This window comes from Euprymna scolopes, chromosome 44 (assembly GCF_053919585.1).
Source record: "Euprymna scolopes isolate OS-2025 chromosome 44, ASM5391958v1, whole genome shotgun sequence".
NCBI lineage: Eukaryota > Metazoa > Mollusca > Cephalopoda > Sepiida > Sepiolidae > Euprymna > Euprymna scolopes.
In genome coordinates, this window is record NC_136525.1 from 47,115,916 (window position 1) to 47,142,952 (window position 27,037).

Here is a 27,037-nt window from a genome sequence, read left to right on the forward strand (position 1 = left end):
CAAGAAACACTCGTCTAGCTGTAAACACTATCAATAATTCCCCCCACTCTTTATCTGTGCCTAAACCTAAACGTAGATTCCATGAACAAAGCTTTTTTATTAGAACTGCACGCCTGTGGAATTGTCTTCCGTTTTCCTGCTTTCCGGCTGACTACAATATGGTTGTCTTCAAGTCTAACGTAAATAAGTTCTTGATGAGCCGTTCCATATAAGTTATCAAATTTAACAAATTTTCATTACTATGATTATTATATTGTCCAATTTCTACTGTACACTCTTTAACCCTTATCCTTGAGTGGCCTCTTTGACCTTGATAATGAGTTGATACCTATGAAAAAAAAAAAAAAGAAAAAGTCCAATGTGAACAAGTTCTAATTGAATCGTCCCCCTAAGTAATCCAAGTTTCAAAATTCCCACTGTTTACTATGCTAAAATCACAATGACTAATGTATACCTATTAACCCTTATCCTTGAGTGGCCTCTGGGCCTTGATAAGTGGTGACACCCTTGTAAAAAAAAAAAAAAAAAAAAAAAAGAAACCATTATTGTCTGTGAACCATCATTTTTTCCTCTGACTACCGACTCTTCACTAACTGATACGTGTATTTCCAAGCTATCTTTTTCTATCGTATTTTTAATATTGTAACTAAGGTAACATTTTTATTTGTGCTAGTTATTAAAACTAACATTCCTTTTTATCAAAACAGTTTAGCACAAATAATTTTATCTGTGAATAGTTAATTCGCTGTGATAACACTCTTTCTGGCATTCTATTTTTATAAACACAGGATGTTCCAAAAGTCTTGGACACATTTTGGCATCGAATATCTCGAGAACTATTAAGGATATAAAAACGCATCTGGAATATTCAGAAAACTTGTAATCTCAAGTTTTTCATGGAATTTTCAAAGATGTTTAATGTGAGCACCGTTGGTCACACGACACTCATCAAACCGGTAGTCTAATTCTTGCCAAACGCATCCCAGCATTGCGTTGTCAATGGTTGCAACAGCTTCTGTTATTCGGGCCTTCAGCTTATTCACCTCTCTTAGAATGGCGGGCACATAAACCAGTTCTTCCACAAATCCCCACAAACAAAATCGTAGGGTGTGAGATCTGGAGAAATCGAAATGCTAAGACATCTGGGCAGGAGCTGCTAGAAAGGACTTGTCCTGCCTTGATAGAGTTCAAAATAGACTTCGTAGCCTCGTAGGAGATGTCCTTTTCTCTTCCTTGCAACCTCTATCTCACAGAAGAGATGTTGCGAGTTTGTCTCTGATGTATCGTTATTTTCATAGAAAGTGTTCGACTGAGCTTCAATCTATGGTTCCCCCTCGCAAAACTTTCACAAGAAACACTCGTCTAGCTGTAAACACTATCAATAATTCCCCCCACTCTTTATGTGTGCCTAAACCTAAACGTAGATTCCATGAACAAAGCTTTTTTATTAGAACTGCACGCCTGTGGAATTGTCTTCCGTTTTCCTGCTTTCCGGCTGACTACAATATGGTTGTCTTCAAGTCTAACGTAAATAAGTTCTTGATGAGTCGTTCCATATAAGTTATCAAATTTAACAAATTTTCATTACTAATGATTATTATATTGTCCAATTTCTACTGTACACTCTTTAACCCTTATCCTTGAGTGGCCTCTTGGCCTTGATAATGTGGTGATACCTATGAAAAAAAAAAAAAAGAAAAAGTCCAATGTGAACAAGTTCTAATTGAATCGTCCCCCTAAGTAATCCAAGTTTCAAAATTCCCACTGTTTACTATGCTAAAATCACAATGACTAATGTATACCTATTAACCCTTATCCTTGAGTGGCCTCTGGGCCTTGATAAGTGGTGACACCCATGTAAAAAAAAAAAAAAAAATGCTCGGCACCACTTTCATCTTACTACCATTCATAGTTTAAGCAGATATGAGGAATTAAAATGTGTCCAAGACTTTTGCAACAGTCTGTATATTTAAACAAGTATACAACAATACTCTCGATCTGAATGAAACTTTACTTTTCAGCTTAAATGCTATTTAGGTCCAACAAATAAAATTTCAGTTGTAAGAATCAATGTGTGGAAAAATATCTTCTCCTCTCCCTATCTGTTGGAATGGGAGGCACATAGACTAGTCCGCTCACAAATCCCCACACAAAAGCAAAATGGCAATGTGTGATCTTTTTTTGCGAAATTCACGTTCAACAAGTGTTCATGATTCAGTTTTTGTAAATTCAAGCACACAAAACACCTGAACCCTACCAGACTGAGTTACTGATACACCGATAATTTCCAAAAATGCTATATACTGAGTTACCGCTAAACTGGTATTTTTTCGACCACGCACTTCAACAGAGCGAGACCAAGGAGTCTTAGATAAAGTGACAAATTCTGATTCAGACGAAGCAAATTTGATCAGGAGTTTTTGAATCAAGTAACGCTAGTGATGATGAATACGAAGAGCGTGCAATAAGTAATGCCCCTGACCCACTTCCAGTTGTCTGATCTAGCTGAAATTTTGCATGTGCGATGATTTATATCTCTACGGGTTATGTGGCAAATTACAGCTCTGAACTAATTGTGGTTTCTGTTTTACAGGTGTTTGAACTGAGTCACGTGTGAAATGGAGCCTGTTGAATGTCGAGCAGTGATGCGGTTTTTGTATTTGAAAGGACGCACACCACAGGAGACTTTTGATGAAATGAAAGAAACTTATGGTGATAATGCCCCATCATATGACCTTGTAAAACGCTGGCATCGTGAATTCAAACATGGCAGGAAGTCTGTGGAAACAGCTCCCAGATCTGGTCGCCCCCCCCCCCCCCCCTTCTGACATTGATGAGGCATCTGTGCGTCAAATTGAGGCTGCCATTTTGGAAGATGGGTGCATTACTATTCGCCAAATAGCCCAAGATGTCAAGATTAGTACAGGGTCTGTGGAAACTATCATTCATGACTATTTGCATATGCATAAGGTGTCTGCCAGATGGATTCCCAGGTTGCTCACACCATTCCAGAAGCGAGAACGTGTCGAGTGCTCGAGGATGAATTTGGAGATGTGCCAAGAAGATGAGTCAAAGTTTTTCAAAAGATTGATTACACAGGATGAAACCTGAGTCCATCACTATGATCCAGAGACCAAAGCCCAGTCAATGCAGTGGAAGCACTTGGACTCACCACCTCCAAAGAAGGCAAGGGTGCAGCCCTCCGCTGGCAAGGTCATGTTCACAGTCTTCTGGGACCAGGACGGAGTAGTGATGACAGATTTCCTGGCAAAGGGTACCACAATTACAGGAGCCTATTATGCTTCACTTTTGAGGAAATTAAGGGAAGCTATCAAAATCAAGAGGTGGGGCAAGATCAGCAAAGGTACCCTCCTGCATGACAACGCTCCGGTCCACAACTCGCATGTCGCCAGATCAGAAGCACGGGCATGTGGTTATGAAATCCTTCCCCATCCTCCCTACTCTCCTGACTTTGCACCCTCTGACTTTCACCTCTTCTCAGCCATGAAGTTGTTTTTGAAAGGAAAGCATTTCCCAGATGATGCAGCCTTGATTTCTGAAGTCACGTCGTGGTTAGAGGACCAACCTGGGGTGGTCTACAAAAACGGTCTCCAGAGCTGCATCAAACGATGGGTGAAATGCATAACTGGGTGGTTCATATGTAGGGAAAGACTAATAACTGTGCCAAGTGTCGTTGCTCTACTATTATGGGAAGTGGGTCAGGAGCATTACTTATTGCACGGCCCTCGTATATCGATGAAGGAGAAAGTGAGGATAATTCTGATAATGCAAGTGGGCTCAGATCAAAATCGAGTGTTCAAAGAACGTGTATATTCAACCAGGTGATGGGGGAGATTCTGGTGTGGTTGATGAGGGATGGAGGCACAATTTTGTAGCTCCAAATCTAAATTTCACAATTTGCCAAGGAGACCAGGCACAAGGGACAATTAGGTTCAGTAGCTCAGGTCTGGTAAGGTTGAGAGTATTACTTACATAGATTCTTCGCTGAGTATACCGATGGATAATTTGATGGGGTTGTTATATAATGTAATACCTGCAAGAAAAACGAAACAGAAAAAAAAACATTAACAAAAAATTGAGGTACACAAAAACAAACAAAAAAAAAACAAAAAACAAAAAAAAAAAACAAGCAAGATTACCCAGCATTTACAACCGGCCCAAGACATACATATGGATCCACGTTCTTGTTACATATACTGCACAAGCACCTAAACCTATATTATGACGCAAAATTAGGCAACCTATATTATGACGCAAAATTAGTCACTGAAAAACATTGAAATCATCAAGGGGGATAATTCATATTTTTTTTATTAAAGTATTTAACACATTCGCTGTCAGCTATCGCTCTATTAAATTTATTGTCACTACCAAGCTAGTTTTCTGCAACCCCCCCCCCCAAAAAAATAATAATAAAAAATAAAAATAAAGACAACAAACACCGCATATGAAGATAACATGGAATATACATTAAATTTGTATTTAATTTTAAAAGATTTGTCACAAGCCATTTTTACTAAAGGAATTGTCGGTTTTTGTCAGTTTGTATATTTTTTTGTAATAAAAATAACTCAAATCAGCTTTTATTTATAGTGAATCATTCAACTTATAACTTATTATTATTCGTTAGAAAAAAAAAACATAATACATGGAAGGGGCCAAATACGAGATAACTCGTAAACATACAATTCAATATGTGTCATTCTGAGATGCCAGTTCAAGTCTTTGCTTCCAGTATCTGCCGGAACAGATGGTATTTATTTGCTCCCCCACCGAGCAAATTAGGCACAAGGCCTATTTTTAATGTGAGGAGTGAAGGGAGGGGGAAGGGAAAAAGGGGACCAGCTCCCGAGAGGTGGGAAATGGGAGCTGGTTAATAGTCAGGCATGTGGGGTTGCCCCCACATCTGGTCTTTGCTAGTCATAGCTAGTCATAGCTTGCAGTATCTGCCGGAACAGATGGTATTTATTTGCTCCCCCACTGAGCAAATTAGGCACAAGGCCGTTTTTAATGTGAGGTAAAAACCAGCTCCCCTAAAAGTAGGCAAAAATGGGGCACTCTGGTTACCAAAAATAATAATTGTCCCAGTATAGAGGGTTTCCCCTCCATTGACTGGTACAAATTATCTTAAGTGCAGCATCTGCCGGAACAGATGGTATTTATTTGCTCCCCCACTGAGCAAATTAGGCACAAGGCCGATTTTTAATGTGAGGAGTGAAGGGAGGGGGAAGGGAAAATGGGGACCAGCTCCCGAGAGGTGGGAAATGGGAGCTGGTTAAAGGTCAGGCATGTGGGGTTGCCCCCACATCTGGTCTTTGCTAGTCATAGCTAGTCATAGCTTGCAGTATCTGCCGGAACAGATACTACACTTTGATCTTGGCCCAAAGGCCACGAAGGTGGCCCTATTCGTGACCAGGTATTTATTTGCTCCCCCACCGAGCAAATTAGGCACAAGGCCGATTTTTAATGTGAGGAGTGAAGGGGAAATGGGGGACCAACTCCCCGGGGAGTAGGGCAGCTGGATAGTGACAATTGGTATGAAGGGCTGCCCCTACATTGACCAAGGTTTACGCCACATATGGTATTTGCTTGAACTTTGGTGACCAGGGCCGGGCGATTCTGAGATGCCAGTTCAAGTTAAAGACAGTTATCGTATGTGCCGAGCCGAGCGCGCATTGATTAATAGAAAAAGAATTTCGTTATTACAAGTTTAGCGAGCAAGGCTAAGCAAATACTGGAGCACGAGAATACTCGTAGTTGGCAGTGAATGTTGTTAAATTCTACCAGGTTTACCTTTCACGTTAGCAAATCAGAGGGTAACCATTCTAGGGTTAACGGGTAGAGTCACTAGTATATAATTTAGTTAGTAGGCAAGGCTAAGTAAATACCAGGATACGAGAATATCTGTAGTTGGCAGCATGGGCATCATTCCTTTACTTATTTCGAATGGATCAGGGAGGAACCACGTGAAGGTTGCCAACATCCCTAGGGGGCTACTGTCAGGGACCTAAGTAAATACCAGGATACGAGAATATTTTTAGTTGGCAGTGGATGTGTTAAAAGTTCTATTAAATGAAGACGTACCACAGTCTGAAGGATTCAAAGTTCCAACAATTAATAACTAGGGCTAGGACAACAGCATATTCTTTTCATTGTTTTTACTCTCGAGTGTGCCTCCGTTGATATCTTGTATGCTTTTATATTGAGTGATGTGATTATCTGTTGATTAAGTATGTCTATTTGTGTCGGATATATACTCGAGAGTCAAAACAACGATAAGAATATTCTGTTGTCATAGCCCTAGTTATAATCTATCCTCTGTTTAATAAATTTGGCCACCTGGATTAATATCACACCTTTCCAGGTCGCCCAGATTGAAGAACAACTTAAAATATTCAACCAGCCGCAAACAATTGAAAAGTAAGAGTAAAACAAAATTATTTATTTATCAAGTCTTTTTTTTTACTAATTAATAACTAGGGCTAGGACAACAGCATATTCTTTTCGTTGTTTTTACACTCAAGTATGTATCCGTTGATATCTTATATGCTTTTATATAGAGTAATGTGGTTCTTAGTTGATTAGCTGAGTCTAACTGTGACAGATATATACTCGAGAGTCCAAAAAAAAAAAAAATAATAAGAATATTCTGTTGTCATAGCCCTAGTAATGACTTACCATAGTCTGAAGGATTAAAAATTCCAATAAATGATGTCAAGGGCTGTGACAACAGCATATTCTTTTTATTGTTTTTACTCTTGACTATATAATCGTTAATATCTTATGTTTTTATATAGACTGATGTGGTTCTTGGTTGATTAACTGTGTCTAACTGCATCGGATATATACTCGAGAGTCAAAAGAATAAAAAGAATATTGTTGTCACAGTCCTAATGATAGCTTACTTAGTCTGAAGGATTAAAAGTTCCACTAAATGATAACTTACCATAGTCTGAAGGATTAAAAGTTCCACTAAATGATGACTTACCATAGTCTGAAGGATTAAAAGTTCCACTAAATGATGACTTACCATAGTCTGAAGGATTAAAAGTTCCACTAAATGATGACTTACAATAGTCTGAAGGATTAAAAGTTCCACTAAATAATGACTTACCATAGTCTGAAGGATTAAAAGTTCCACTAAATGATGACTTACCATAGTCTGAAGGATTAAAAGTTCCACTAAATGATGACTTACCATAGTCTGAAGGATTAAAAGTTCCACTAAATAATGACTTACCATAGTCTGAAGGATTAAAAGTTCCACTAAATAATGACTTACCATAGTCTGAAGGATTAAAAGTTCCACTAAATGATAACTTACCATAGTCTGAAGGATTAAAAGTTCCACTAAATGATGACTTACCATAGTCTGAAGGATTAAAAGTTCCACTAAATAATGACTTACCATAGTCTGAAGGATTAAAAGTTCCACTAAATAATGACTTACCATAGTCTGAAGGATTAAAAGTTCCACTAAATGATAACTTACCATAGTCTGAAGGATTAAAAGTTCCACTAAATGATGACTTACCATAGTCTGAAGGATTAAAAGTTCCACTAAATGATAACTTACCATAGTCTGAAGGATTAAAAGTTCCACTAAATAATGACTTACCATAGTCTGAAGGATTAAAAGTTCCACTAAATAATGACTTACCATAGTCTGAAGGATTAAAAGTTCCACTAAATGATAACTTACCATAGTCTGAAGGATTAAAAGTTCCACTAAATGATGACTTACCATAGTCTGAAGGATTAAAAGTTCCACTAAATAATGACTTACCATAGTCTGAAGGATTAAAAGTTCCACTAAATAATGACTTACCATAGTCTGAAGGATTAAAAGTTCCACTAAATGATGACTTACCATAGTCTGAAGGATTTCCAAGACCTGTGGCATTAACCGCCATTCGTAGAATTGCATTCGAGTAACCATTAAGAAACGCCGGCAGGGAATGGTGTCCCTTGTTGTTGAACCATACAGTCACAAACTTCTTATCATTCTGTTCCGTATTGTATGTCCATCCTCCATACCTACGCAATCAAAGGGAAACCTTTTTAAAGATTATGAAAAGATGGATACGACCCCCAATAATGCTGAGTTAAACAGAACTGAGAGGGCAAAAGATAATGAAATACTAAGGTCTTATGTACGACATGAAAAGAAATTGGAATCTTAGGAAGATCTTCATCATTCCAGTAACTATAGGAGCACCCGGACTCATAAAACAGAATTTCAAAAGATACCTGGCAAATATACCCGGTGAACCAAGTGCAAGAGTGATCTAAACAAATTGCATTTAAAGGGGCGGTTAGAATCTTTAAAAAAGGATCTCCCGGTTGGGATGCATGAGATAGTGGGTGAATGTTTGGCATCCGGTAGAATGCTCCATCCCCTGCTTGAACGGAATTATAAAAAAAAAAAAAAGTTAGGGTGGAGGTGAGATCCTTTTTATCAAAGGTTTTTCATTTTTTTTTTTTTATAATTATTCACCATCTACCAAGGCAAAAAGACCACTCGAGGATAAGGATTGCCAACTGAACGATATATAATATACTTTTCTATTTCTGGCATTGATGGTAAAAGCCTACTTTTCTTACTTAAAAATTATCAGCACGAACTTCTTAATATACTCAGTCATGGATATGCGAGCGACTACATGAAAGTTAACTAATTTGCATATTCCTTTCAAAAACGTTTGTTAATTAATTTTTTAATGGTTTCTTATTAGAGGATTGGTTTCATTTCACTGTTATGCCTAATTCTATTTATGCATAGTTTCTACATTCTGCATAGTGTTGCCCGGTCGTAAGATACGCTAAAGTAAAGTACGCTAAAGTATATTTTAATTCAAGCAGATTATGTATTTATTATTATAGAAACAATTCTCTATCGATTATTATATTAAAACTCATATCATAGTGAGATCAAATAGTAAAAAAAAAAAAAAATAATTTTAATTATTATAGTAAAAAAAAAAAAATAATTTTAATTATTATAGTAAAAAAAAAAAATAATTTTAATTATTATAGTAAAAAAAAAAAAATAATTTTAATTGTTATAGTAAAAAAAAAAAAATAATTTTAATTATTATAGTAAAAAAAAAAAAATAATTTTAATTATTATAGTAAAAAAAAAAAATAATTTTAATTATTATAGTAAAAAAAAAAAAATAATTTTAATTATTATAGTAAAAAAAAAAAATAATTTTAATTGTTATAGTAAAAAAAAAAAAATAATTTTAATTATTATAGTAAAAAAAAAAAAATAATTTTAATTATTATAGTAAAAAAAAAAAAAAAATTTTAATTATTATAGTAAAAAAAAAAATAATTTTAATTATTATAGTAAAAAAAAAAAATAATTTTAATTATTATAGTAAAAAAAAAAAAATAATTTTAATTATTATAGTAAAAAAAAAAAATAATTTTAATTATTATAGTAAAAAAAAAAAAATAATTTTAATTATTATAGTAAAAAAAAAAAATAATTTTAATTATTATAGTAAAAAAAAAAAAAATTTTAATTATTATAGTAAAAAAAAAATAATTATATATATATATATATAATTTTTTTTTACTATAATAATTAAATACCTACAGACACTAGTGTTTCATCCTTCCGAGAATCTTCAGTGCAGGGTGTCATGATTAACACAGTCGAACGATTTGAACCCCGCAACACGAGACATCTCTGGCTCGATTAGCGAAGACTGTATCAATTCGGCTACCATTAACAGCGTGAAATAACGTTAAATGACTTGGTGCCATCAGTTAAAATCAAAACCAAAACATACAACTCTCCACCGTCATCCTTAGCCTCTTAGGGAAGCAGGCAGACGGAACAGAGTTCCACAGGCGTGCAGTTCTAAGAAAGAAGTTTTGTTCATGGAATCCGCGTTTTGATTTAGGCACAGATATAGAGTGGGGGAAAATTTTCACAGTGAATTCAGCTAGACGGGTGTTTTTCGTGAAAGATTGGCGAGGGGGGACCAGAGATTGGAGCTCAGACGAGCACCTCCCATGAAAATAACGATAAAACAAGGATAGGCTCGCACCGTCTCTTCTGTGGGAGAGAGGTTGCAGGGTAGAGAAAAGGGCATCCCCCACTAAACCACGAAGTCTATTTTGTACTCTGTCAAGGCATGATAGGCTGTTATTGAGAAAAGTACGAACAAATAAACAGAGGAACAATTTGGGGGCAATTTTACCCTATAATGGCCCCTAGGGGTACAACCAGAGTTATCCTGGGAAATCTGTTTTGACAAAAATTTAATTTCACCATGACTAATGTTTGTGCAAAATAAAAAAAAAATAGATAAATAAATAAAAATCCAAGGCATGGTTATTAAGAAACGTGCAAACAAACGAACGATCGAACAGAAGTGAATTATTAGATCCAATCCCTCCTTGTCGAGGGAACCAAAAATATATTTTTTAGAGAAAAGAAAAAAAGGGGTCTTTCATACCTTTTGTTGACAAAGTTGGGGTAGCTTTCCAGAAGATATTCCGCGACGGGTTGTTTTTTGGTGTTGAGATCCTGCAAGATGACCGAAGAATTCACAAGGATTTGAGAAGGTGGGATTCCGGCTGCGTCTTTGGCGCACTTGTAACGGTAATCTATGCAGGTGCAACCTGCCGACCTGTTGGCGAGCTCTGGTGAGTATGAGGGACGGCTGAATCGTGTTTCAGCGGGAACGCAGATTTTTCTGAAAAAAAGGGATCATTCGAAATAAATCATCATCATCGTCAGTATTATTAACCTGGTTGCTGTAATTTATTTATAGGCTTTTGAATTAAATGAAAATCTATAATATAAAAGTGAAAATGTGTGTTTGTGTGTGCACTTTTTTTGTATGTCCGGCAAAGGCTTTTTCGGGGGGAAGGCATCGGAGAGGGGGTTTATATAGTCCCTAGTATATAATATCTACGATTTGTGAATGAACGTCATGTTTATCTTTTATTTGAGCGATTTTTATTTTATACAATTAACGCTATTCTGTCTTCACGTGTGTTTTTTCGTATAAAAAAGCGGAACAAAAATTCGAAAGTGAATCGTGTTCTCGGCCTTTCGTGCTGGGACGTCCAGAAAAAAAAATGAGCTTTGATCAATGCTGGGAAAACTCGGCATATCAGACAATTGCTATTCATTTGGACACTCCCCTTTCTGTGGGGAGCTGGTTTTTTCCCAACATCTTGGGGAAAACAAACAAATACACAGAAAGCTTCCAGCTTAACTGGCTTGCAGCCAAAGTTAAGTGTGTGATGTTTGACATTCTGTAATTTTTTAATCGTTTAATTTCAACCATTCTCACTTCCTCTACCCTCTCAGTGTAATAACTGTAAGATATTATGTTTTCTTTCACTTTCTTTTTTGCCTTTGCCTCAAGGCTTCAGATTCGAGCCTACCTGCCTACTAACACTGTTTTTTTTTCCTACACACACTGACAAACACCCAAGCAACGCCGGGCACCTAATATAATAAAAAATATATAAAAGGCGTGTTTGTATGTCTGCCAAAAACTTCCGACAGACGCATTGAAACCTGACCAGGCTCGATCCTAAAAATTGTTCAAAACGATTAATTCTTGGACCGTCAACTGGACCGTTTTTTACAAGAAGGGGTAACTTTTTTTCGTCAACATTTTTGCAACGTGATTTAAACCTTGCGTGAACGACGTCGCATCGAACGCCCGTGACGTCACAATCGTGGCAGGCGTATCGAGAAAACCATTTGCTTCTTTTTTTTTCCCCTCCTTTTCCTCTTGCGCGTTATGGGCTCGAACCTGCCTACTACTCCTATTTTTTTGTTTTTGCACTCGCATGGGTACTCGTTGCTATTTTGAGTTATTTTAATTCATTTTTTTTTTTTGGCTTTGGTTGCTCAATCCATCACCTTACACACACCTCAACACACCCGGGCAACGCCAGACTAGTATACAATAAAAGATTTTTGCCGATTAAAACCGTGAAAAATAAAATCTCAAAACAAAAGTCATCTTAGTTTTGAAGCTACGTGATTTATTTTTGCTCCTCAAAAGATGGTCTTCATTTTTTGTCTTTCCTTCCAATGTGCTCTGATGAACTCGTTCCACTTGTGCCCCCCCTTCGACGTACATCTCACCTCATTCACTGTTGAGATCCCTAAATGCTAGAAGGCATTTCTTAAAAATTAGTAAATACCTGTTTGTGTACAGTCTATAGAGTTTCGTGTAAAAAAAAAAAAAAAAAAAGAATGAAGAAAAAATGGCTGCCTTTTCTCTTCATATGCTTGCGATATGGTCGCCTAATATGCAAATGAGATGCTTCTGGTTGGATATAAAAAACCTGATTTTTCAGAGACTGGGTGAATTTTGGATTTTGATGCCACAGTAGCAAGTGTTGTCAGCAGTGCGTCGTGTTCTAGAGTTGAGTTTTAACAGTAGAGTATTGAGATTTGAAGTTGAGTTTAAAATAGCAGAGCGTCGAGTCTTAGAGTAGCGAGGTTTTGGCACTAGTGTGTCGAATATAAATTTTTCAAAACCGCAGAGAGAAGGGGGAGAGACAGAACAAGAGAAAGAGAGTTGTAAATATAAAGAAAGACGGAGAGATAGAGGAAAAAATAGCAAGAGAGAGAGAGAGGAAAACAAAGAGAAATAGAAAAAAATAGAGAAAGCTAGAGAGAAGAAAAGAGAAAGAAAAAGATAGGGAAAGAAAGAGAGAAAAAGCAATTAAGAAAAAGAGATGAAAGAGAGAGAATGAAAGAGAAAGGGGGAGAGAAAAAGAGAGAGAGAGAGTATGAGAAAGAGAGTAGGACAGATAAAGAAAGATAGAGAAAAGCAATTGGAAAGAGAAAGAGAAAGGGGAGATAGAGGGAAAGAATGAACGAAAGAGACAGAGAAAAAAAAGAAGAGAAAGTGAAAAAGAGATAGGGGAAGAAAGAGAAAGAGAGAGGGGTAAGAGAAAGAGAGGGAGATAGAAAGAGAGAGGGAGAGAAAAAGAGAGAGAGGCAATAGAGAAAGAGGGGGATAAAGAACGAGAGAGAGATAATGAGAGAGAAAGAGATATGGGAGAGAAAAGGAGAGAGAGGGGAGAGAACTAGAGAAGGGAAAGAGAACGAGAGAATGGGAAAAAGAATGAGAGAGAGAGAGAGAGAGATAGAAAGAGATAAAGAGATAAAGACAGAGCAGGAGAGGGAGAGAGAAAGAGAGAGAGAGGGAGAGAGTAAGATAAGGGAGACGAGATAGAAAGAAAGGAGAGAGAATAAGAGTAATGAGAGAAAGGAGAGAGAGGTGGAGAGAGAAAGAGAGAGAGGAGGAAGAGAGAAAGAGAGAGAGGAGGAAGACAGAAAGAGAGAGAGAGGAGAAGAGAGAGAGAGAGAAAGGGGGAAGAGAGAGAGAGGGAGGGGAAGAGATAAATAGAGAGAGAGAGAGAGAGGGAGGGAAAGAGAGAAAGAAGCAAAAAAGAGATTCTTACTTGTATTTCTCTTCGGAATAATCCATACAACAAGTTCCGACTCCCGGATATTGGCTGAAGGCATTCATTAGTTGATTTCCAAACGCATCGTTTGGTTCATTCCTGAAAATTTGAAAAAAAAAAAAAAAAAAAAAAACAACCTTTAAGACAGTTCTTTCTTTTACAGAAACAACAGAAGATCTTCTATCCTTTACTCTAAACCAGTGGTTCCCAACATTTTGTTACATGGCGACACAATATTGAGCTCTTTAAATTTTCGTGGCACACCTATCACAAAAAGTGAATATTTTCTACTCATAAACCTTTTTTTGCAATTAAATAATAAGGCACTTCTGCATTACACGGACAGCGTCATTGTTGGGGGAGAGCCGATAACTCTAATTTTTTCTTAGTCAAATAAAACGTCAAATAAATAATATAAATAACAAAGAAGATTTTTTTTCTTCCAAAAACCAAAACGTTTATTGTATAAAACTTTATCAAAATATAATTGTAAAAAACATTTATTAAGTCTGTGTAAGAAAATAAAATTTTAATAAAACAATTTTTGATTTAAAGCAAAAATGGATTTCTCCCCCCCGAAATATTTTTTCCTAACAATTTAAAAATTTAAATGAAACATTTTTCGAATTAAAGCAACACTGGATTTTTTTTTTTCGAAACATTTTTTTAATTAAAACAAAATTGTCACTGTAATAAAATCCCCTGTTCTTTGACCGAGAAGCGCCACCTGGCGACAGTTTAGTGTATAACATGATCGTCTTGAGGGAGCGATTTGCTCTCGATTGGGGAGGTTGAGACCCCCCCTGGGACCTGAGGAAGACCGAGCAAATAGGCTAAGATTGTCTAATTGAATCCCGGACAAGGGCGGGTATCAAAAATACTTGAAACAAAACAGATATATTTTTTATTGTTAAAACCAGACATGTGTTATGTGTTTTGTTGTTTGAGGTGGAGATGAAGCCAAACCTATCGTGGCCTCGAGGACACCTGTTTCAGATGAGGGCTTTCTGAATGACAGGGATTGACCTCTTCTGGTCATGTGAAAATGATTTAATTTTTGTCTCAGATTACAAAATTCTGGTCGTAGTGCTGAGTTGCACACATACAATTTGGGTCTGGAATTCCTCAGGAAATGTATCGCTGATTGGTTAGGTGGATCGACCAACTCACCCTGTGATTCTTCAATAAAAAGCCGATACCCGCTCAAAAACAGACAGATTTGCACCGAATCTCGAGAAGAAACAGCTCCTAAAACACTTGATGACTCCCTCTCCGCCATCCTGACCAGCAATCCAGTGACGAAGAAGAGAGATTTGTGAACCTTAAAAAATTTTGGTGACTAAACGATGCACAATTAATTTTTAGTAGTTAGAAATTCATGTGGAGATCTCCCGGTAGACTTGACATCACGAGCCACAGTTTCCAAAGAAGTTAAGATGCCAGTTCTTGACCTGAGTAACCGGAGACCAGCCACAAGTGAAACGCACCCAATAAATAAATAAATAAATAAATAAATAAAAATAAATAAATAAAAAGGGCGTCGTTCATGTAAAACAGAAGTGCTAATCTCTTCTCTATATAAATAAAATGAACTCATTTTTTCCCGTCTGATTTTGACCTTAATAGGATTAAAAATCAAGATATTTCATGCAAATATAATATGCACAAACGGCAGAACAATATCTGAGGTGTGTTATAGGCTTATTATTTCTCAAATTCCTCGATAATCTTCAACCACAATCACCTATGGACTCCGAAACGGCTGGGCCAATTTTATGAAGTTTCACACAAATATACTTTATTTGTTTGAGAGTGTTCTTATATAGGTTTTGTATTGGAATGACTCCAATTGGAAATCGTTAATCGATAAAAAATCAGAAGTAAAAAGGAACAGTTCAATTTGAGACAAACAACACCTTATACAGCCTAACATCACAAGTTGGTTGGTTGTTTTTATTTTACGGCATGTCAACCCTTTTCAGGTTATTTAATGCCGAGTCCAAAGATTTTGAAGAAAAATTTTTTAACAGAATATATTTGTTGTTTTCAAGTAGGTTTCTATTTAACTCATAATTGTGACACTAACAGGTACTACCACTCCAGGTCAGAGTGGACCTGGGAGCAATGGCATTTAAAGGGTGGCTCCAAACTCCCCAAAGCCAGCAAGCTGGGGCCTCACCACTGGATATAGTTTAAGGTCATATCCAGGACCGACACCACAAGTGCATTAAACAAGATTTTATCACGACCCAAGCAGAAGGGCCTGGCGTATAAAAACAATAGTAGGTTCTTTGATATGACAGGGGCACGTTCGAAATGAATGTTTTTGTTTAAGGCACAACTGAACCATGATACTTGATATTTGAATTTTAAACTTAAATTATATAAAAATAATTAATCAAAATAAACAGTATGTTATCTACAGTGCAATGTAGACAACGATGTGTTATGAATTAAGTCACTTTGGGAAGGCATGTGAAGTTTTCTCCTGGTGCACCACAGTGGGTCCCCAACTAAAGAAGGCAATCAATCGATTTGATTGAAAAAAAAATTGGCATTTTCACAATTTGACAATAGAAGTATGGGAATTAGGAACATTTGTTGGCACTCATTCAATCCAGAGCAAAATCGTTAATGAAATATATATATATATATATATATATATATATATATATATATATATATAGTAAGTTATAAAATATATATGGCGATTAAGCTACACTGAATATTCCGCGTTTCATCCACTCTAGGACTCTTCAGGCTTATGTGCGAATTTTGTGGTTGTTTGTCGTTTTTATATACGCATCTTCTATTGAGATTTTAGTTAGCCAATTAGCTTTCTAGTATCCACCGCACCCTTCCTATCAGCCAATGCATATATAAAAACGACAAACAACCACAAAATTCGCGGATAAGCCTGAAGAGTCCTAGAGTGGATGAAACGCGGAATATTCAGTGTAGCTTAATCGCCATATATATTTTATAACTTAGTAACTAACTCTACCTAAGTATTGAGCACTTTTGAAGTAAATACTTAAAGTTTACGCATAAATTTATACTTTTGTATATTAATTTTATGTAAATGAAGTAGTTATATATATATATATATACATATATATATATACACACATTCACACATATATATATATATACATACACACACATATATATACACACACACATATATATATATATACACACACACATATATACATACACACATATATATACACACATATATATACACACATATATACACACACATATATACACACACACATATATGTTGTGTAGCAGAGGATCATATACACACACACATATACATACACACACACATATACATATACACACACACACACACACACACACATATATATGTTGTGTAGCAGAGTATCATATTAAAGGATGGTGCGGCCTTCATATTGCGGCACATATATAACGATGATGAGGGAGACATTTATATAGTTCTTATATTTCTTTTGGAGACTCCATATATATTCAGTTGTTATATTTCTTGGGGACTTCGAATTAACAGTTCTTATAACAGATAGAATGGTAATGACATTTCAGGCAGGAGATTGTTCTTCTTAACACATATTGCGGAGAGGAGACACAATCTTCGAAGGGTTACACAATGTTCATTATGAAATGATAAACACAATTACCTCTCGTTCGTGATGAAGGATGTGACACAAGGCAACAGTTACAAAACACAATGATGACTTCTTTATTCATCTGATCGACCGGTTGAATGACGTCAGGAATTCAAATTTGGATCTACACAGTCTAAATGTTCTCCCTTTGCTTCCGAGGGATTAACTGACCAACTCTCTGACTCTCTTACTGACTGACTTCTCTCTTGCTAAAATCCGAAACCATAATATGGAGAAATGTCATTTGTCTATGACGTCAGAAGTGTGTTTTTCAAACGTGACCAATTTCATGTGGCTTTACATATGTTTGTCCAACACACTTTTGACAACAAAAGAATCCTCAATTCTACTCCAACCTATTTTAAACAATATAATTTAATTTGCATTGTTCAGTCTTTTACTGACATATTTAATACTCATATCTCTAAAAGAATTAACAATAGACTTAATTTCTAACAATACATTTCTTAACTTTGCCTACAGGGTTCGATTCTAGACTTATCCTAAACTCATTTTCACTTATTTGGTATTCTTCTTATTTACATGGAAAGGGGACAGCCATATTCCATGTAACATCTACACACACACACACACACACACACATATTCATGAATGGGGAAGAGAATTTGGGAAAGAAGCTAGAAAGGAATATAAAACATCACATTGAAATGAAAACGCTTTAGAGACAAAACAATAATTGTTGTATATAATACATTTATATTTAAAATATGATATATATAATAGAAAGCTGAATGTGTGTGCGTGTGTGTGTGTGTGGTCACGAATAGGCTCCTATATGGTTGACTATTTTTATAAACTGATTACATATAATGATAGAAGATGTATCGAGACACAGGAATGTGTATGTTTGACATGGCAGAACGGTGGTTCATTTAAATTGTGGGGTCTGCATTCGCGCCTGGTCCACAAAGTTATGGAATTAAAAAATTAAAAAAAACAAAAAAAAACGTTTACAAGTGTTTTTGATATAGATATACATAATAACACTTCGATAAGTATGTTTTAACTTGAATAGGGATGGTATAATAAATTTGTGGGGTCTGCGTTCGCACCTGGCCTCCATAGAATAGGAAACTTTAATAAAGACTTTTCATATCTATCTGCGTAAGTATACTTTGATAATTATATTTCAGTTTGAAGAAATATGGTATAATAAAATTATGGGGTGTTCGTCCGCGCCTGATCTCCATAGAAGGGAAATATGTCACAAAGTTTAACAAGGTTTTTTAATATAGATCCCCAGAATATTGTGATAAGTGTTTCAGTGTGAACAGGTATGGTATAATAAATTATGGGGTTTATCTATTTTATTGTTACTTTCATCATATTTTGCTTTGGTTTTGATACCCCCAAATTCGAAGCTATCTCTTTACAACCCTTCCTTTTCATAACCTATCATACTTTCATAAATCAGAGTCCATTTTCTGTAGGCTGTTTTTGAACCCAGTCAACGACGGGTACTTTTGCTAGTATAATATAAAATTGACTTTCATAAAACGATAATATATAATAAGCGTGAAGCACTTCCCGGTCTTACCACTGTGAGAAGCTATGGAAGACCAAAGCTGTTTCTTCATCGACTCCTGCATATGACCCCCAACTGACTAAAGTTTACAACAGCATATTCTTTTCATTCTTTTAACTCTTGCATAATCTTCAATCCACTAATATTTTATATGTTTTTATAGAGAGTCAAATGAATGGGAAAAATATTCAATAAATTTTTTTTTGCAGAAATTTCATTGTAAAACCAGATATTCTTCACTTTTATGAAAGTCGATTTGGGCATTTTACTTGCATTATTTAGAATAATAACAAGTGAAATATTATCAGTGACACCAATATTTCATATAATTTTAATTTTCATTCCAAAATGTCGTCCATCAATATTGGCATTTCTTTGGAAAAATATAAAAGAAACAAATAATTGAGAAAAATCAGACCATATATCCAATCGAAATAGCAAAAACTTGAGTGCTAACCTCCCAATCAGCGTGGTATGGGGCTATAACTGTATCCCTGCAGGCGAACGATAGCACTTTTATGAATCACTTAAATTCAGAATTTTAAAAAAATTTCTGTAAATTTTTTTTATGTAATACTTTTCCTGTGATCATTAGCATGTTCTATTAATTAATAAATATAATTCTATTATTTTTATTGTTGCTTATGTTGTTGATGAATAGAATTTTAAAAAGTTAGGTATTTTCTTGAAAAAGGATTTCGGCCTCAACAGAAAGATGTTCAACAAAATGTTTAACCATAAAATTTACCAAAAACTATTAATATTAAACTATAAAAAGAAAGATACTAGAATTTAAGCAAAAAATATTTTATTTCAACTCAATCAGATGTGCCTTATGCACTAATAAAAATGCAATTGGCATTTTGTTGAACTTTTTAAGATTTTAAATATTTATAAATTTTCTCATTATAAAAAACGATTATTATATTGATTATAATTTTTTGACAGAAGAAATAAAATGAATTGCATAAAAAACATTAGAAGACAAATTTTTAAATCATAAGAAAAATCTAAAGTCACTAAATTATCAATAAAGTTTGTCATAATAATACATTTATTAGATTAATTTTAATTTGGAAAGATAGAAGTACAGTTAAAACATCCAGAATCAGCGAATTCATTACATTTTATCATAATAAAAACGATTGTTTTATTTCAATGCTATTGATAAGAAAACATTTGTTTTACTTGATTAAAATTAATTAAACATAGATTATATCTGTAGTATATAAATATTTTTTTATAATGAAACAATTTATTAATTTTTGCTGATTTACGATTTTTTCATTGCCGGTTTTTATTTTGCAAATTAAAAATAATCCAATAATCTTTTTTGATAATGAAAAAATGTGCTGACAATTAAGTGATTTTAAATATTTGAATATTTTTTTAAATGAACAATAAATTAAAATCAATTTACTAAATAATCATTTTTTTCAAGATTTATTTACACAATTTACTAATATTTATTGATATAATTGGATAATTTTGCATTGTTCTTCTAATGTTTTATATTCATTTTATATTATAAGAACTAGAGCGAACAATTTTTAATGCTGAATATAAGAAACCCACTTACTTGTAAAAGGCATACGTGTCTTTCCCGTATATTTCTGGAGACATTCGTAGGAGTTTACTCGGGAAAACCGTGGAAATCCTGGAGAATCCAATTGCAAAAGCAAAGAACAAGCATGGCAAAAGGAGAAAAGAGATGAGCATTCTCCAGTTCCGATAATAATGGCAAGCCCGTTTTGTTAAGAGAGCAGCTAATCTATCGAACGTTCGGGGTGCTGCCTTGTGGATATTCAGTTGAAAGTCTGCAATAAACACAAAAAAAAAAGTCACAAAGATACTAGTGTCTATCAATTTATAATCGGATGTGAATGCTACAGTAAAAATGATTATATAGTTCCATGCTACGGTTGAAATGATAATATAGTTTTATGGAAGAATATGCTTCGTAACTCCCAAGGGGAGATAAATCTACCGAATATAATAACTAATAATAACAATGCAAATCGATATATACTAATATCGCTTTCTCTATATAAAGTTAGGTATGTGTATATATTTATATATTTCTATTTATAGGGTAATCGAAACTAATACGAACACATAGGAAATTTGGAATATTATAAGCAATTATATATATATATATATATATATATATATATATATATATATACATACATGCATATATATACATGTATATGCATATATATATACATGTATATGCATATATATACATGTATATGCATATATGCAATTATATACATATATATGCATATATATACATGTATATGCATATATGCAATTATATACATGTATATGCATATATATATATGTATATGCATATATATATAAGCATATATACATATATATGCATATATATATATAAGCATATATACATATATATGCATATATATATATATAAGCATATATACATATATATGCATGATAAACATGTATATGCATATACATATATATGTATAAATACGTATATATAAACATATATATATATATATATATATATATATATTAATATATAAAAATAATATATTATATAAAAATATACACAGACATATACAAAACATATATATAGACAAAAACATATTTATATATTAATGTATATATAACTGCAGAGAACCAGGTTGGAAGACGAGAAGAAAAGTCAAACGTATTCCTCAAATATAAAACAACCGAGTAGTAAGGTCTAAGATAAATAAAGAGATTTTAAAATGAGACGCGAAAACAATGGATTCAGATCGGAATGAAGATGGTGGGGGGGGGGGCTGAAAGAGTTGCTTCATCTTCAGTTTGCATCATCTCACAGGTTAAACAAAGCCAAATATTCAGAATCGCAAGTTGTCGTCTTCAACACATTTCCAGACTTTTTTTTGTACAGGCATTTAAAATTATCGTAGATTCTTGAAGTTGCTATAAATCTTATGAGATGAGTGACCAATTTTTTATGATTTCAGGTTCAAATGAACAGCTACAGCAGGAATTGAAATACACTCTACTAAAGCCTGATTGTCACAACTGGTGCATTTCAAAAATGCAATCTCAATGTGAAGACACTTTAGAAAAACGATATGCAAAAACTTGGAAAAAAATGCCACAGAAACGTATGGAATGCTTCAGACTGCTTTTGGACCATCTTGCATGATATACTACTATGACCGAGAGACGAAGTGACAGAGATCCTAGGATATTTTTTATTTATATAGACAAATATTACATCGTCGCTACACTACATTATTATATTTCAGACCATTGGTTGGCAAGAACGAAAAGTTCTCACTAAATGTGTAAATATATATATTTTTTTAATAATCTCGTTCTAATTCATGAGGAGTTTTCTCCCTTGGATATCTTTAACTTGGTGCGTGTGTGTGTGTGTGTATATATATATATATATATATATATATATATATATATATATATATATATATATAATATAAAGCTGTGAGTGTGTGTGTGGTCATGAATAGGCTCTTATATGGTTGACTATTTTAAAAAAACTGATTACATATAACGATAGAAGATGTATCGAGACACAGGAATGGGGATGTTTGACCTGGCAGAACGGTGGTTCATAAAAGTTGTGGTGAGTGCGTTCGCGCCTGGTCCACAAGTATGGAGTTAAAAAATTAAAAAAAAAGAAACGTTAACAAATGTTTTTGATATAGATGTACATAAGAGTACGTTCATAATAATGTTTTAACTTAAATAAGGATGGTATAATAAAATTGTGGGGTCTGCGTTCGCGCATGGCCTCCATAGAATGGAAATAGGCACAAACTTTAATACAGACTTTTCATATCTATAATTATGTTTCAGTTTAAGTAGGCTGTTTTTGAACCCAGTCAACGACGGGTAATTTTGCTAGTATATATATATATATATATATATATATATATATATATATATATATATACATAAATATATATATATAAATATATATAAATATACACATATACATATATATAAATATATATATACACATATACATATATATATAAATATATATATACACACATATATATACACATATGTATACATATATATATACATATATGTATACATATATATATACATATATGTATACATATATATATACATATGTATACATATATGTATATATATGTATACATATATGTATATATATGTATACATATATGTATATATATGTATACATATATGTATACATATATGTATATATATGTATACATATATGTATATATATGTATACATATATATATATATGTATACATATATATACATATATGTATATATATGTATATATATGTATACATATATGTATATATATGTATACATATATGTATATATATGTATACATATATATATATATATATATATATGTATACATATATCTTCAGACAATTCTCACCTAGAACCAACTATGGAAGGCAGTAATTACTGAGGATACAGTTTAGAGATTCAGCATTCCTATCCTGACGAAGGCCAGAGGAATATTTGTGTTACTACGCTGAAACGTAGTGAAAAAAAAAAAACAATTAGAAGATAAAGATGAAAGGAATAGATAAATTACGAAACTCAAAAAAATTCCAATATCAAAAGTAATATACCATTATGTATTGTTCGAAATCTATTATACCGTTCTTGTTAGCTAATGAATATTTATTTCTAATTATGTTCATCCCTAACACGGCATATCGCCACTTGACGTAAGGGGCTACTATACGGTGCCATTAATAAGAAAGATTAACAAGATGTTGGTTTACGTTACATTTAAACTTCTGCATATTAGTACAATCAGGGACGCAGGTAGCAGACAGGGAATTCCAAAGTCTAGCTGTTCCAGGGAAGAATAGAGTAGAAAACTTTCTGACCTCAACAGTGAAGGGGTGAGATTTTGTTGCTAAGCAGGTTTCTTGGGCATATGTACATCGAGGGGGGCACAAGCGCAACGAGTTCATCAAAGCACATTCCATTAAAATATTTGTAAAACAGGCACAGTTATGCCACATTGCGGCGATGGGATAGGGACTGGAGCTTAGTTGACAAAGTGGGATCTATTAGATCCCAAACTCTTTTCTGGACCCTATTCAAGAGGGAGAGAGGCCGGTGGTAGTCTTCTAGCTCGATAGAGGGAGCCCACCTTCTTATTATTTAATAGATTTTAGTCACAAAATATCATTTTCAAATAGAAAATTTCACTATACATTTTATTTTTCTACTTACCTGAACTTGATGCTGTGATGTCGCCCAGATTCTCCGTTTCATTAAGTTGTCCCTCGAAATAATGAGGACTTGATAACTCAATATTCTTTCCTTTCATGTTGTCGGTAGTAAGGACGATGCCAGCATCTGATAAGTCTCGGGCTTTCATAAAGACCTGCAAGGAAACAGAGTTATCAAATAAACAACAACATAATAGATCTAAAGAATAACAGTTTTCTAATTAGTAAGAGTTTTAATAACAGTTTTCTAATTAATAACGATTATCTCATTTGTGACAGTTTCTAATTAGCAGCAGTTTACTCATTAGTTACAGTTTACTCATTAGTAACAGTTTTCTTATTAGTTACAGTTTTCTTAATAAATAACAATTTTCTTAATAATTAACAGTTTTCTAATTGGTAACAGTTTTCTAAATAGTAAAGGTTTTCTAATAAGCAGCAGTTTCCTAATTAGTAACAGTTTTTTTTAATTAATAGAAATTTTTTAATTAGCAACAGTCTTCTAATTGGTAACAGTTTCCTAATAAATCACAGTTTTCCAATTGGTAACAGTTTTAGTAACAGTTTTCTAATCAGTTACAATTTTTTTTAATTAGTAACAGTTTTCTAATTAGTAACAGTTTTTAAATAAGTAACAGTTTTCCAATTAGGAACAGTTTTAGTAACAGTTTTCTAATTAGTAACAATTGTAGTAAATTTTCCAATCGGTAACAGTTTTATTATTAGTAACAGTTGTAGTAAGTTTTTGTAATTAATAACAGTTTTCTAATAAGTTACAGTTGTAGTAAGCTTTCTAATTGATACCAGTTTTCTAACAAGTAAAAGTTTTAGTAAGTTTTCTAATTAATAAAAGTTTTCGAATTAGTAACAGTTGTAGTAATTTTTCGAATTAATAACAGTTGTAGTAAGTTTTCTAATTAATAACATTTTTCTAATTAATAACAGTTGAAGTAAATTTTCTAATTAATAACAGTTTTCTAATTAATAACAGTTTTCTAATTAATAACAGTTGAAGTAAGTTTTCTAATTAATAACAGTTTTCTAATTAATAACAGTTTTCTAATTAATAACAGTTGAAGTAAGTTTTCTAATTAATAACAGTTTTCTAATTAATAACAGTTTTCTAATGGAGAAAAGCGTGTGTGAAAATAGCAGCAGATTCTGTCTTCAACTTTTTTGAGTAAAAAAAAATTGGAGGCTTTACTTTCAGAACGACCCTCGTGTATATCTTTGTGTGTCTGTTACACTTTGTCTTGGAAACTTCTAGGCCGATCTCATTAAAAATTTGTATGGGACTTTTTTATGATAAGGTGCAGCGAACTAAATATTATTGTATCCGTGGTATTCGATGCAGAGTTGGGGATTCATAGGGAATAGTATTTAAGTTCTACTTTTTCTTGTATGAGGACGACAGATGGATGATTTGAATATTAGCACAATAGTTTTACGGATACACTCATACCAATACGACGGAGCTTTCCAATTGTCAACCATATTCATATGAGACTACATTTTGATTCATAGACATCTTGCTTCTTATGGAAAAATAATGTTTGTAAATTAAGAAAACACAAAGTAAAAACAACCTGAAAATAAAAATCGGAAAATAAAATCTCGCAAAAAAAAAAAAAAAAAAAAGAAAAAAAAAAAGCTGACAGTAAAATCACTCGCCTCTTCCAGTGTCGTGTCCGATATGCCGTAGTTTTTAACGCCAAGCTTTGTCAGGTTGTTGTCAAGGTTTTCAAAGAATGTCGAGAATTCCTTCCGGTTGGAACCGACTGGTAAATTGTAGGTGGCCTCGTGCGGAAAGTTTTCGGATATTTCACTTCCGGGTATGTAATGCTTGATCAAGTCTAAAACGCCGGACGGATTGAAAGGCACTGCAAGAAAAATAATCGAATTGATAAAAAACAAAAAAGAACACAAAACAATAAACAAACGTAATTAACAAAAACAAGAGTGAAGTGACACATCAAAGGCCTTTGATAGGGTATAGCATAAAGGTCTACTTCACAAGATCTCCAGCTATGGTATAGCTGGAAATATCTTAATTATTAAATCATTTCTCTCTGATAGGTTCATAATAGTGGTTGATGGGCAGAAATAAGAAGTTGGAGTCCCTCAGTCCTTCATTTTGGATCCATATTTCCATTTTATGGACACCCGGCGCGAACGGAAACCCCACGATATCATTATACTATCTTTAGACAGTACAGATACTACCCTTGGATCCTAGCCAGAAGACCAAAAAGATATATTTTAGTTTCACGTATGGCTTAAAAGCAACATTATTTTATTTTATTTTATTTTATTTTTTTTTTACATTGCGTCTTTGCTGATCGGGAGATCCTATTTATTAAAAAGGAGGATATAAGGTGATAAAATACTACGAACATTAAATTAACATATCTACACAGGCGGTAAAAAGAAAGTCCGCACTTGTAATTTTTTCCAAAACTCCAAATTTAAGCTAAATTTAATGTAACTGTTTAAACAAACTATACCTCATTTGGTTGGCCTTTTATTCTTCTATAATTTTACCTGTTCATATTTGACTTTTAATTGAAATATTCTAGTGTTCACGTCAATTTAAAAAAACAACTTCAAATTGAGGAGGCAAAAAGAAAGTCCGCAGCAACAAATTCGCTTAAAACCAGCTTAAATTATCGCCCCTAAATCAGTTTAAAATATCCATCAACAGGCAACAAAGCATCTCTAATCGTAATTGTTGCTGTTCCAGGTTATACAACATACTGAGGATGAAGTTTGCCTCCGAAATATATTTATGTTATAAATTTAAAACAAGTAAAATATATGTTTATTTTCTGATATTACATTGTTATTTGGTTTCAAGTGTATTTGTTGCGTATTTAATATATATATGAAGCAAACAACACACTGAAGATGGAGTATACCTCTGAAATATATTTGTGATAAATTTCAAACAAGTCAAATATTTGTTTATTTTCATAATATTACGTTGTGATTTGGCTTTCAAGTGCACTTGATGCATATTTTATTTTATTCAAATTAAATCCACGTTTCTATAATGGAACTCACACCCTTGACGTTATTCTTGCGTTGCCTACGGATAGGTCCAACATTTCAAAATACAACCGCTGAGATAC

The 27,037-nt window shown here is 33.7% G+C and overlaps 1 protein-coding gene across 4 annotated transcripts in view; it reads right to left on the reverse strand.

Moving 5' to 3' along the window:
- The window catches only part of LOC145268835 (uncharacterized), a 1,065,816-nt gene that overhangs the window by 54,418 nt on the left and 984,361 nt on the right, over positions 1–27,037 (reverse strand). For all 4 annotated transcript variants that reach the window (XM_080124499.1, XM_080124501.1, XM_080124498.1 and 1 more), the window contains 7 exons: positions 25,581–25,789; positions 23,911–24,064; positions 20,261–20,498; positions 13,480–13,581; positions 10,494–10,733; positions 7,892–8,058; positions 3,994–4,054 (listed from right to left, as the gene is read on the reverse strand). In XM_080124499.1, the coding sequence (XP_079980625.1) occupies positions 3,994–4,054; positions 7,892–8,058; positions 10,494–10,733; positions 13,480–13,581; positions 20,261–20,498; positions 23,911–24,064; positions 25,581–25,789 (1,171 nt within the window). The remainder of the gene's footprint in view (positions 1–3,993; positions 4,055–7,891; positions 8,059–10,493; positions 10,734–13,479; positions 13,582–20,260; positions 20,499–23,910; positions 24,065–25,580; positions 25,790–27,037) is intronic.